The sequence below is a fragment of the Rhinolophus hipposideros genome (assembly GCF_964194185.1).
Source record: "Rhinolophus hipposideros genome assembly, chromosome: 11".
In the NCBI taxonomy this organism is placed as follows: Eukaryota; Metazoa; Chordata; class Mammalia; order Chiroptera; family Rhinolophidae; genus Rhinolophus; species Rhinolophus hipposideros.
The window spans coordinates 72,072,274-72,084,540 of NC_138057.1; the positions used below are offsets into that span (position 1 = coordinate 72,072,274).

At 60.9% G+C, this 12,267-nt stretch overlaps 1 protein-coding gene across 9 annotated transcripts in view; it reads left to right on the forward strand.

Moving 5' to 3' along the window:
* The window catches only part of DAB2IP (DAB2 interacting protein), a 183,784-nt gene that overhangs the window by 153,737 nt on the left and 17,780 nt on the right, over positions 1 to 12,267 (forward strand). For all 9 annotated transcript variants that reach the window (XM_081067318.1, XM_081067319.1, XM_081067323.1 and 6 more), the window contains 6 exons: positions 1,434 to 1,587; positions 3,258 to 3,356; positions 4,220 to 4,774; positions 8,008 to 8,152; positions 8,238 to 8,382; positions 11,156 to 11,392. In XM_081067318.1, coding sequence (XP_080923444.1) covers positions 1,434 to 1,587; positions 3,258 to 3,356; positions 4,220 to 4,774; positions 8,008 to 8,152; positions 8,238 to 8,382; positions 11,156 to 11,392 — 1,335 coding nt within the window. The remainder of the gene's footprint in view (positions 1 to 1,433; positions 1,588 to 3,257; positions 3,357 to 4,219; positions 4,775 to 8,007; positions 8,153 to 8,237; positions 8,383 to 11,155; positions 11,393 to 12,267) is intronic.

Sequence of the window (12,267 nt, forward strand, 5' to 3'; positions counted from 1 at the left end):
CAAGTGATCTGAGCCCTGCCGTGTGCCCGCTTTGTGCTAGGCATGGGGGAGCAGTTGGGGGAAGACTGACTGGGTCTCTTGGGTTGGGCTGTGGGGTCCCTAAGGGCTGGGGTCCCAGTTCCAGCTCTGACTCCCAGGCAGCGCCTAGCACAGGACTCCATGTTTGCTGTTGCCATGGAGATTTGGAGTTTGGGCGTGGGAGGTGGCGTCTGTCAGCCTGTGAGGCCCTCTGGGCAGAGCCCGTCCGCTTGTCTCTGGATTCTTGAGCCCACACATAGTGGTTTTCGCCCTCTTTGCCCCACCTGGTCATGGAAGGAGGTTACAGGATGTTTGCCCTGCGGGGAAGTGTGTGGTGATGCTGCCAGGCCTCGCGGGCCTGAGATGGTGACTTTGCTTGGTGAGGCAGGGAGAGACTGAGGGGCCGAGCCTTGGATCATTGGAGGCCAGGAGCTGAACGGCAGAGGGCCTGGGGGAAGAAGGACTGGGAGAGTGAAGCCCGGGGCGGGTTCCATGCCAGCTCCCGGGGGCTCCACTGGCCACTGCTGTGTGCTGGTGTTCTAGAAAGGGACAGTCACCTGTCTGAGGTAGACCCTACCGAGCACCGGTGCAGGTGCTATGTGAGGTGTATGATGTGCTGAGGAAACCGAGGCTCAGAGAGAGTCATTTGCCTAGAGCCACAAAGCCGGTGACCAGTGAAGCCAAGTCTGCCAGCCAGTCCAGGTTTGGGCTCCTCTTGGGCACCTCTGCTCTTTGTGCCTGTGTTGGGCCCACTGACCCTGACCTGGGGCCCCAATCCCCAGTATGTGGACCCGGCCTGGCCTGAGTCTCGGCATCTTGGGTACTGTACAGATGGCTGCATTCTTTCCATTTTGAGCCACGCTGTCCTCATCTGTAAAATGGGTGCACCAGGGGTCCGTTTGGCTCGCTTGCCTCAAGGGGGGATGGGGGTAGAGTGGGATGGTGTATGAGAAAGGGCTTTGTTGGCAGTGACATTCTGGACGAATGGGTGGCTGCTCTGGTCTTGGATGGGGACCAGGGCTGAGGGGAAGGGGGGTGGGGAAGGCTGCCTGGGTGGGGTCAACTCTTTCCCGTGGGTCTCTGAGTCCCCTTAGGAGCCAGGCCAGACACTACCCCGTACTCAATGCTGACTTTCAACTCCTGAGTTGGTGGCGTCGTCCTCAGCCGCTTGCTTCCTTAGAGGCTGAACCACTTACCCAGAATCCTGCAGTGGGCAAAGGGACTGATAGGGGTCTCTGTGACACCACCCCCACAGTGCCCCCCTCCCCCGCCAAGTCTGTCATGAGATGAGAAGGGTGGTGGGAGTTGAGAGGGAAGTGATTGCCTCCTGGTGGAGGTCTGGACAGGCTTCCTGGAGGAGAGGGCAAGGGAAGGGAGTGGGGGGCCAGCCTGACACAGCTGCTGTCCCCCTCCAGGTCCCATCTGATGCCGAGGCTGAAAGAGTCTCGCTCCCACGAGTCCCTGCTCAGCCCCAGCAACGCAGTGGACGCGCTGGACCTCAGCATGGAGGACGACGTGGTCATCAAGCCTGTTCACAGCAGCCTGCTGGGCCAGGACTACTGCTTCGAGGTGGGTCACGTCGGGGCGGGCAGGCGCCAGCAGCCTCTCCTGGCCAGGGGGTGGTCCTCCAGACACCCTCCTGGAATGCTCGGTGGCCACAGCTTTGGGACACTGGCTAGAATCTGCTCACAGCTTTCGGCTCCCTAGACCAGGTGGAGCTGGGAGGTCGGGGGCTTTGTTCCTTCTCTGTGGGCTCCTTGGGGATGGATCAGCTCTGTCCTCCATGCTGGCGAGGGCAGGGGCCCCTGGGGGTCAAAGGGGGTAAAAGCTCTTGCAGAATTGCTCAAGCCCCAGGGCCCGTGTCTCAAATCTGCTCACCCTCCTTTGAACCCCCCCAAATTCAGTATGGGATGATGGAGAGGGCCCCTTTTCTGGCCCGGTCTCACCCCTCTAAAGTGAGCCAGAACCTTTCCTGCTCTAGCTTCTGTGACCCAACATTTGAGAGCAAGCAGAAGGCACAAGCCGAAGCTGGCAGGGCTGTGTCTGAGGTTACCTGTCCAGTCCCTCACTATAGTTGGGGAATCTGAGGCCCAGAGAGGGCAAGATGTCAGAGGTCCCAACAAGCCTCAGGCCAAGCCAGGACCAGGGTAATGAATGTCGCAGGTGTTCCTGGGAGTTGCTGACTGCTTCTCTCATTATTCATATTCTCTTCCCAACTCACCCCCTACTCCCACCCACAAGGATTTTGCATAATTAGGGGAGCTCTCTGATAGAGGAATGAGCCTGGTAATGAAAATCAGCCATTCGGGGATAAATGTGGCAACCTCCTGGCACCCCAGCCCCAGGGAAAGAGTAGAATGTGCCCCAGCCCTGTGCCTGTTTCTGGTTCAAGACTTGTGGTCCAGCCGGGCTCCTTGTGGGCTCTGACTTCTTTGCCTGGGACGGGCTGAAGATGGTGCCTGACACGTGTCCACAGCAGGGGTGCTGTGGCTTGTGCAGGCCCTTAAATAGCCGGAGGAGTCTGGCTCCCCGCTGCAGAGCTCTTGGCATGGTGCCGGGGAGGGGGCAACAGAGCAGGAGCAGTTTGGGCTGGGCTCCATCACCTGGAGGAAACTGGAGAATGAGCAAGAGCCCCACGGCGAGGGGAGAGTAAGAGTTCCCGGCAGGAGGACCCCAGGGCCCAGCACACCCCGACAGCCCAATTCTCATTTCTCCAGTCTGGCCCCCAAAGTGTTAAGTTTCTGTGACCATTTTTTTTTTTTTTTTTTTTTTGTCACTTGGCAAAAGAGAACTGTCAGGAGGTGTCAGCCGAGGCCTGAGTGGTCCTTGTGCCTCCCCGTGGTTGTGCCTGTGGCTCCCCCTGAGGAAGGAGACTCGGGTTAGACATTGCCCTGGGACCCGAGCAGGCCCCCCAAGTCTTCTCTAGTCCCATCTTCGGGAGAGAGGGGTTGGAGTCAGAAAGATACTGTCCTGTAGACAGGCGCTGAGGCAGGCGGGGGGCCAGGACAGCACCTGGCGGTGCAGGGCTGTGCCACTGTGTCACTTGCTCTGGGACGGGGACCTCAGTGCACCACCGGCAGATGTGACCACAGGGGCCATTCTGAGCCTCGTTCTGCCTCCTCCCTGAGATTGTGCGGCAGACCTGGCAGCCGAAGCCCCCCAAGCCCCAGAGGCCTTCTGCCATGCCCTGCCTTGCTGTGTTCCCCTCCCCTGTGACACTGTCCTGTCCGTCCCCATAGGTGACAACGTCATCAGGAAGCAAGTGCTTCTCCTGCCGGTCAGCAGCCGAGCGGGATAAGTGGATGGAGAACCTGCGGCGAGCAGTACACCCCAACAAGGTAGGCCTTTGCCCCCCGCCCCAAAGCCGGGGGGTGGAGGTTAGACTCAGAGCAGAAGCACAGCCTCCGACACGAGGGAGCAGGGGTGGGGATCTCTGGTGTGGGCTGGGATGGGGGTGGGAGCAGCCGCGTGGACACGGGGCCAGGTGGGCAGTAGGGTTGGGCCCTGGAAGACGGGTTTGTCGGCCAGACTGATCAGGCGCGGTGGGCCTCGAAGCCACACACAGGAGGCTGGGCCAGGGATCCGAGTATCAGGCTGGTGGGGAGGTGGTGCTGGCATCCTTCTGCCTGGGTCTCTTGTCCCCACTCCCCCTGCCGATTCCTGCTCACCCATCCAGCTCCAGCTTAGACAACTGTCCTGTCCTCCAGTGAACATGGCCAGCCCAGGCGCATGCCCTCTGTTTCCACTGTCCCTGGGCCTCTCCCATCGGCTTCATGGGACCCCAGCTGTAGTCACCTGCTTCTGTGTCGGCCTCCCTGGCTGACCTGCTGCCTGGGCTGTCCTGGTCACTGTCATGTCAGTACAGAAGGTGCCTCAGCAGTGGTCACCTCTTAGGCAACTTTACTAATAAACAGCACAGTGGCCGCCTGTGTGCCAAGCACTGCGAACCTCTGACTTCATCTCTCACTAGTTATTCCTGTTCTGTAGAAAAGGGAACCTGAGGCTCAGATTCAGTCACCTACCCAAGATCAGTGAGCTAGTACGAGGCAGAGCAGAGGTCCAGCCCCGTGTCACACTGTCAGGCTGCACAGCTGCCCCTGGCTGTCCCCACCACCCTCCAGGATCCCCTCCACAGCTCCGGGCCGGGCGGTGGCAGGGAGCCGGCCCCCCAGTGACCCCAGTTCCCCTTGGGCGTGTGCAGGACAACAGCCGGCGTGTGGAGCATGTCCTGAAGCTGTGGGTGATCGAGGCCAAGGACCTGCCAGCCAAGAAGAAGTACCTGTGCGAGCTGTGCCTGGACGACGTGCTCTATGCCCGTACCACGGGCAAGCTCAAGACGGACAATGTCTTCTGGGGCGAGCACTTCGAGTTCCACAACCTGCCCCCCCTGCGCACTGTCACCGTCCACCTGTACCGGGAGACCGACAAGAAGAAGAAGAAGGAGCGCAACAGTTACCTGGGCCTGGTGAGCCTGCCCGCCACCTCGGTGGCCGGGCGGCAGTTCGTGGAAAAGTGGTACCCGGTGGTGACGCCCAACCCCAAGGGCGGCAAGGGCCCCGGGCCCATGATCCGCATCAAGGCGCGTTACCAGACCATCACCATCCTGCCCATGGAGATGTACAAGGAGTTTGCTGAGCACATCACCAACCACTACCTGGGGCTCTGTGCGGCCCTCGAGCCCATCCTCAGTGCCAAGACCAAGGAGGAGATGGCGTCGGCCCTGGTGCACATCCTGCAGAGCACGGGCAAGGTGAAGGTGCGTGTGCGGGCCCAGGGAGGGCTCCCCCGCGCCACGTGGCCCTGTGGAAAGGCCTGAGCAGGCACGAGGTTGCCTGCTGTTCCCCATGTCTGCGTCGTGGATTTCAGCCCTAAAGGGGGCACCGATGATGGCCAGGTGGGCCCCCTAAACCCAAGAGTTGCATCGTGGAGTGGGGGTCTTCGTGCTCCTGCCCCGTGGTTCAACTGATCGCTGAGGCGCAGGTATGGAGCCGATGGATGGGATGGCAGCTTGTACTTAGGAAGGGGCTTTAGGGGCCTCCCCCACTACTCCAGAGGGCTGGTCCCGGAGGCTCGAGGGGAGCAGGTCACGGGGCCAGCCTTTCCCAGCACAGAAGTCCCTGTGACCCAGACACACATGTCCAGCGGGTGTTGTTTGGTTGACATCCCCAACTGGTGACCACTAGGGTACGGCCACTGTTGTAGACCCAGCCTCACCCCTCAATCTCACACCCAGACACACAGATTCACACACACGGTCACTCTTACAGCCATTCGATGGTCAGCAGCCGTGGCGACAGTCGTCCCCAGCCCCAGAACCCACAGAAACAGGGCTTGTTTAAAACCATCCAGGCAGGACCTACTGTGGGGCTGGAGGGGACCAGCTGTCCCCTCCCCACCTGCTTTCCCCTTTCACTCCCTGCCAGGCCGTGCCACACCCACCTAGCTTTAGACAAGTAGGCTCCTTCCGGAAGGCTCTTCATCACTTTCCTGCCCAGCACAGTGGGACATGGTTCTGGGGGCCTTAAACGTGGACCTACCCCCTCATCACCTTGCTCCTTCGCTGGGGTAGCTGCCTGCGGGGGGCACAGTGGAGGGGGGGGATTGGATGTGGGCTCCATCCATCTGTGTTGCAGAAAGGCTTGTGTGCTGGCCTCGGGAGTTGAGCCTTTGCCCTCTGGTCACGGTGTGGGTTGAGAGCCGAGTGACCTGTGATGAGGTCTGCCCTGTGGCAAGGCCCCTCAGCCTGGGATCGGGAGGCACAGGGTGGGCGCCGGGCCTCAGGGCAGAGCCCAGGGTGCATGACTCCATCGGTGCCCCTAACCTCTTACCTGTTCCCAGAGGCCCTGGGGAGGGGAAGCCGTGGCTGGAAGTCCCTGGCCTCCTTTCTGCCCTCCAGAGCCCCACGGCCCCTTTGGACTCGTGGTGTGCAGCAAGTGTGGGAGCAGAGAGAGGAGCTTTCTCAGCGTGGCTCGTGGGGCAGGGGGAGCACTCGGCCTCCTCCATATCGTCGGACCACTTCCTTCCCCCGCCTCCAGCCTTTGGACCTGACTGGGCCAGGCTACGAGATGGCCCTCTGGCCGTACTGTCCTCCATTTTCCGGTCAGCATTGGGAAAGGTGCTGGGAAACAGTGAACTGAGGCAGGCCCGGCCCCCAGAGAGGGAGCAAGGGAGGCACCGGCTCTAGCAGGGTCCTTTTCTGCTACAGTATCTGTTCTTTTAGTACCTGGCCCCCGAGGGCTGGGCTGGCATGGGTGTGGCTCCAATCTGAAGTGACCTTTTGCTCTTGGGGCTCCCAGCTGGGATGAGGTGAATCGAGGCGCTCATTGTGGAGGGAGGTGGAAGCTGGCTCCAGACTCCCCCGCGACCCTCAGTGGGGTGGGGGGAGCAATAGGAGAAGGGGTGACGTGTGTCTGAGCTCCCCCTCTGTTCAGAGAACTTGGGAACTAATAGGGTGTTCGTGGTGAGGGGCAGAGCATGTGACAGGCCCACAGTGCAGCGGTCAAGGCCATGCTGCCCTGCCCAGGCTCCGCTCTCCTGGGCTGCGGCTTTTCATCGTCCTGTCCTTGGAGTTCTCCCTGCCACCCCCTCCCCCTCTCTCCTTGGTGCAGCCCAGGAGGAACGGGGCCTGGGAAGCTGGAGACTTGGGCCAAATCTGTCCCAGGTAGCTGTGTGGCCTTGGACAGGTCACTTTCCTGTTCTATGCTTATCCCCCCCCCACCCCCCGTTGGGTCCCGACTCTGAGAAGAGCTCCTCATCCCAGCCTGGGCCCAGCACCCACCCCAGCACTTCAGGAAGGCCGTGGGTGTGAGCAGGGCCCTACACAGTGCTTGCCTCTGCCTCTGTGTGTTCGGTGAAGGGGACCCTACACATCACCTGTAGGTGAGGAAGGGCTCCTTAGACTGGTCCCCAGAGAGGCCATCGCAGCTTTCTCAGCCCCTCTGTCCCTCCTTTGGCCGTCTCCTGGGCCTAGAGCTTAGTTCTGTATTTCAAGAGCTACTTGTGACGTCAGAGCGACCCAAAGTTGTGCACAGCAGAAACCCTGGCCCATGCTGGCCACCTGGCAGCCTCCCTGTCGGTGGCCCCTGCCCTGCCCTTTGCCCTGCCCTGGGTCTCTGCCTGCCTGCCAGTCTCTTTCTCTCCCCCAAATCACAAGGTTGACTGTGGGTAAGAGGCGATGGGGCCTCTGCAGGGAGGGAGTTCCCACCCGGGCAGGTGCAGCAGGTTCAATGCATAGCCTCCCACTCAGGAGGGAAGCTGTGGGCTCAGGCTCCCTCCTGCGGTCTTCCCAGGACCCTGCCTATGGGACTGGGAGCTCATCGGCTTAACAGCTGCCCTCCAAAGAAGTCTGGGACCCACAGCAGTGAGGAGCTGCTGCCCTGGGTTTGCCAGGCGGCCAGTGGTGCCCGCACCTCCCCACCCCAGCCAAGGTCCCTCTCTCACCGTTTAGGCACTGGCTCACTGCCTTCCAGGGCAGCTGGACAGCCTGTGCCTCTCTGTCATCCTTCTCTGAGGGACCACACAGAAGGAGTCTGTCTGGTGTGGGAGACCCCATCAGAGCAACGGGGAGATAGTGGCAGTGGCTTGTACGATGGACAGAGGGCATCCCCTCGGTCCTCTTTGGCATCGATGGTGGTGGCTGGAGGACTCCTGCTCTGGTCACCCAGCCAGGCCTGGACAGGGCTGAGCAGGGATTAGAGTCCAGCTGGTCTGACCGGGATGTGGGGAACCTGTGTCCCTGTGGCACGCTTTTGCCCAGGCCTGCCTCCCCACTCCCTGGGCCCAGCTCTGATGTCACCAGCACTCAGGCGTCTCCCCTCGCCACGTTGCCCTGGCCTCCGTCCCTGGCAGTCCCCAGGGGTCGGCACCAGCTGCTTGACAGTAGAGCCGCCATGAGAAGCAGGGGCTTCTGGCCAGGGAGCGGGTCTGGGATCCTAGGGTCCTGCCTGCCAGGCCTGCTCAGGCCCCCTCTCCTCACTGCCTGCCCCCCAGGACTTCCTGACGGACCTGATGATGTCGGAGGTGGACCGCTGTGGGGAGAACGAGCATCTCATCTTCCGGGAGAACACGCTGGCCACCAAGGCCATCGAGGAGTACCTCAAGCTGGTGGGCCAGAAGTACCTGCAGGACGCGCTGGGTAGGAGGGTACAGGCTGGCAGGGGGGCAGAGGGCGGGGTGTGCCCACCAGGTCCTCACCGCCCCCCCTGCCCTCCCGGCCACAGGCGAGTTCATCAAAGCCCTGTACGAGTCTGACGAGAACTGCGAAGTGGACCCTAGCAAGTGCTCGGCCGCTGACCTCCCCGAGCACCAGAGCAACCTCAAGATGTGCTGCGAGCTGGCCTTCTGCAAGATCATCAACTCCTACTGGTCAGTGCTGCGCCGGGGCCTCCCCACCCCCACGTCTGGCCCGTCCCCTGCCAGGGCGCCCACAGTGCCAGGCGCTGCGCTGGGCGTGTGCGCCAGTGAGGGGCTCTCTTCCCTTGTGCCTGACTTACCAGCGAGAGCTGGGGCTTAGTAAGGACAGGGTAAGTGACACGCCTGCACCTCTGCTGCAGAGTGGTGGCTCTGGGGTGGAACCCGTCCTCTGCCTGACCCTGCGGAGTCTTGCTGGGCTGTGAGACTGGTCCTTTTGCAACTCTCAGATGTGAGGGAATGTTCCAGAACATAGTCAGGACACGGTGTGTACAGTGTGAAGAATTTGGACACGACGGCAGTCCACTGCACATGTTTATTAGCGAGCGCCCTCTGTGTGCCCAGCGCTGCACAGAGCGTGAGACTGGCAGTGCCCTGCCTGGGCAGCTGCCTGGGGTGGGAGGATGGCTTCGCTCTCATCTGCCCGTAGCTCGATGCTCTCATCAAAGGCTAGTGATTGGGCTCAGCGGGGGCTTGTGTGGTGCCTGGACAGTGGGCAGGCCTCCTGCCCGGACTGGAGAGGACAGAGAAGAAAGGACTGGGCTTCTAGTGGAAGCGAGGTCTGCAGGCTGAGGCCAGTCCCAGAGAGGAGCAGGGCTGTGTGGCGTGGCCTGCTCCGACAGGACCGCAAGCAGGGCCAGAATCAGTCCCTGGGCCACTTCCTGCAAGGCTAACGTCCCAGGCACCTGTCCGTTCTGGGGTTCGTGTGTCTGGTGCCATCTGACCCAGTGCAGAGTATAGCCTCCTCACGGTGTGGCGTGCCTGGCTGTCGGCGGTCGGGACCTTGCTGCCAGCTCTAGGCAGTGGGGTGACTTTCGCACTGGAGGAGCTGCCCAGGGTTTCTCCTTGGTCACTGCTCCAGCTTAGGACCTGCATCTCACTCCCCACTAGATCGAGACCCTCTCCTGACCCCGAAGCCTCACCCCCAGCTATACTGTACCCCTTTCTTTCGTCACACGCCTTCCCTTCCTGCTTGAAGGCCTTACACATGGCTCCCGTCTATGGCCTCCTTCGTGTCACCAGGCGCAGTCAGTTCCCCGCTCCTGGGCTCCGTGTCCGTCATCCCATTGGAGTGGGATTGTGCCTGTGTCTGAATCTGTTTCCCACACATGGGGGAACACCCTGGGGGTGGGGGTCACATCCACCAGTTCAGGACCTGGGCAAACAGGAGGGCCCCGGGAATGGTTTGCTACCCCCTAAGGACAGGCAGCCACAGGCCTGCTAGGTGAGCGACAGCCTTGGGAAGGGAGCAGAGGGAATAGGTGGAATAGGTGGATTCAGTGCCCCACTGCCCAGGTCCCTCTGCCCCTGGGCTGCACAAGGTGCTTACCTGGGACCCCCTTGGCCCCTCAGCCTGGGTCACAAATGACCTCTGGCACCGGGGGTGGAGGAGTGACCAGAGGGACTTGAGCTCTCTGGGAACACACTCTTCACTCTGCGGCCAGCCTGTGTTTGCACACTCTGCCCTGCTCCCAGGGCGGGCCGGGTGTGGGACACAGGGAAACATATCCATGGACAATTTCCATTTCCTCTTTCTGGTGTTTGTCAGAGACCCAGAGGCACTGCTCACCTCTCAGTTCTGGACAAATCCATCAGTAGATGTCCTCAGTCAGTGCCTGCCCCCTCCTGTCCTGTGCCTAGGGGGGCCAGGGTAAATGCTGCCTGCCCTCACTTCCTCTCTAGCCGTGCCTTTGTGCTCCCACGTTCCCTGCCAATAGCCTGCCGGGCTGGGTGCTGGGTTTATTGGGCAGAAGCTTTCCAAGTTCACCAGGGCCTCTCACGGCCTTGGAGTCTCAGCCGTAATGTGGCCCTGTGAGCTGGGCAGGGCAGGCCTTGTCCTCAGGACGGGTGAGGAAACGGAAGGCCAGGGAGGACCAGGCACTTGGTGAGAGCACGCAGAGCCAACGACAGAGCCAGGCATAGACGGGGTTCAGGGAGCACTGGATCCCGGCCTGCCCCCAGTGCGGGAGGCACATCTTTTAGGGTGAAAAGCTGGGAGAGCCACTTAGAGGTTGGCGTAGTGGGGCCTCATTGTGGCAGGGTAGGATGCCCAGTGGAGACAGCCCCCCAGCTGAGGGCTGGGGACCCTGCCCACATAAACCAGGGAAGTCACTCTCTCCATTTCCCTCCCTGTCTGGAAAGTAGAGAGCTGTGTCTTCACCCTGTGGTTAGATTTTCCCACTTCCTGATCACTCTGAGCTCTGCTGAAAACCTCCACTTCCTATAATGTTACTCGAGTGAAGGGAGTAAGTCTCCAAAGCCAGTGATGGGAACCAAGGAGCAGTGGTCTGTTGGGTTTTCCTCACCTAACCTGCTGTTTGGGGAGAAAGATTGAGCCCTGGGGAAGCTGGGAAGGGCCCGGACCATGAGCTGGCCCTTGCCATTGGTTCCGGTTAGGACAGAGACCTGGCTCCTCTATGCTTGCGTTCTGACCCACTGGGCCGTTTTGTGGGGAGCCCGCTGCCCTGACTGGAGCTTGGGGTGTGTGCTCCGTCAGCTAGTTGAGCACTCACTGCCCTCTCGGCTCCCCCAGCAGCCCTGCCCTGGATGATGGATGATGAATGGCAGGGTAATGGGCTCAGAGAGCTCAGGCAGCGGGCTGAGCTCACACAGCTGTCGGGGTTGGAACTCAGGGTTTCATCAGACCCAGAACCAGGTTCCTGCTCAGTGCCATCCTGTCCTGGGCCACTGCCTGACCACTGGTCCATGCTTGTCTGTCCCTATACAGCGTCTTCCCGCGGGAGCTGAAGGAAGTGTTTGCCTCATGGCGCCAGGAGTGCAGCAGCCGCGGCCGGCCGGACATCAGCGAGCGGCTCATCAGTGCCTCCCTGTTTCTGCGCTTCCTGTGCCCAGCCATCATGTCGCCCTCACTCTTCCACCTGCTGCAGGAGTACCCCGATGACCGCACAGCCCGCACCCTCACCCTCATTGCCAAGGTTACCCAGAACCTGGCCAACTTCGCCAAGTGAGTTCCGTGTCCCCCGGGTGCAGAGTGGGGGCGGGGCTGGAGCCCCTGGGGGCAGGGGCAGGCCTTGGGTGTTAGTCCCGGAGCTGGGCCCACGGGGGCAGGGGGCAGGCCATGGGTGTTTCTGTCCTAGAGCTGGGCCCATGGGGGCAGGGGGCAGGCCGTGGGTGTTTCTGTCCCAGAGCTGGGCCCATGGGGGCAGGGACAAGCCGTGGTGTTAGTCCCGGAGCTGGGCCCACGTGGGCAGGGGGCAGGCCGTGGGTGTTTCTGCCCCAGAGCTGGGGGGCAGGGGGCTCTGCTTGAGTCCCTGTCATCCTCAGTCCTCCCTCTCCCCCTTTTTCAAAATAAAATCTCTTCCCCACCCCATCTTCCTCCTACTGAAAGTACATGCCATTTTGGTGTGTTTCCTTAATTTTCAAAGGTGAGAAGACAAGATATTTTTTTCTTCTGCTTTTTTGAATTAACATTTTGTCATCAGGATTCTCCCATGTACTTAACATTCACGAGCCTCGTTTTGAAATGAATGACTAATAGGCCTTCAGAGGAGAAGGGCCTGTTTCCTTAGCCCGTCCCCGGTGGTTGGGCATTTGAGCTGATTCAGACTGTCCTTGTTTTATGCTGTCGAGGATGTCCTCGCTCGTCAAGCACTTTGGTGTTTTTGACTGTACCTTAGAGCGAGGGGGTGGAAACGGAAGGGCTAGGTCATCCGGTCGCTCGTTCACAGAGCATAGATGGAGCCCAGTTCCAAGCCACCTCTGTAGGGCTCTGAATCACACCTGGTCCAGCCCTCCAGAGCCGACACTTCGGCAGGGGAAAGGGGGGCGATGCAGAGTAAGCAGCAGAGCGGTGCTAGAGGTGTGCACGGTTTCAGGGGG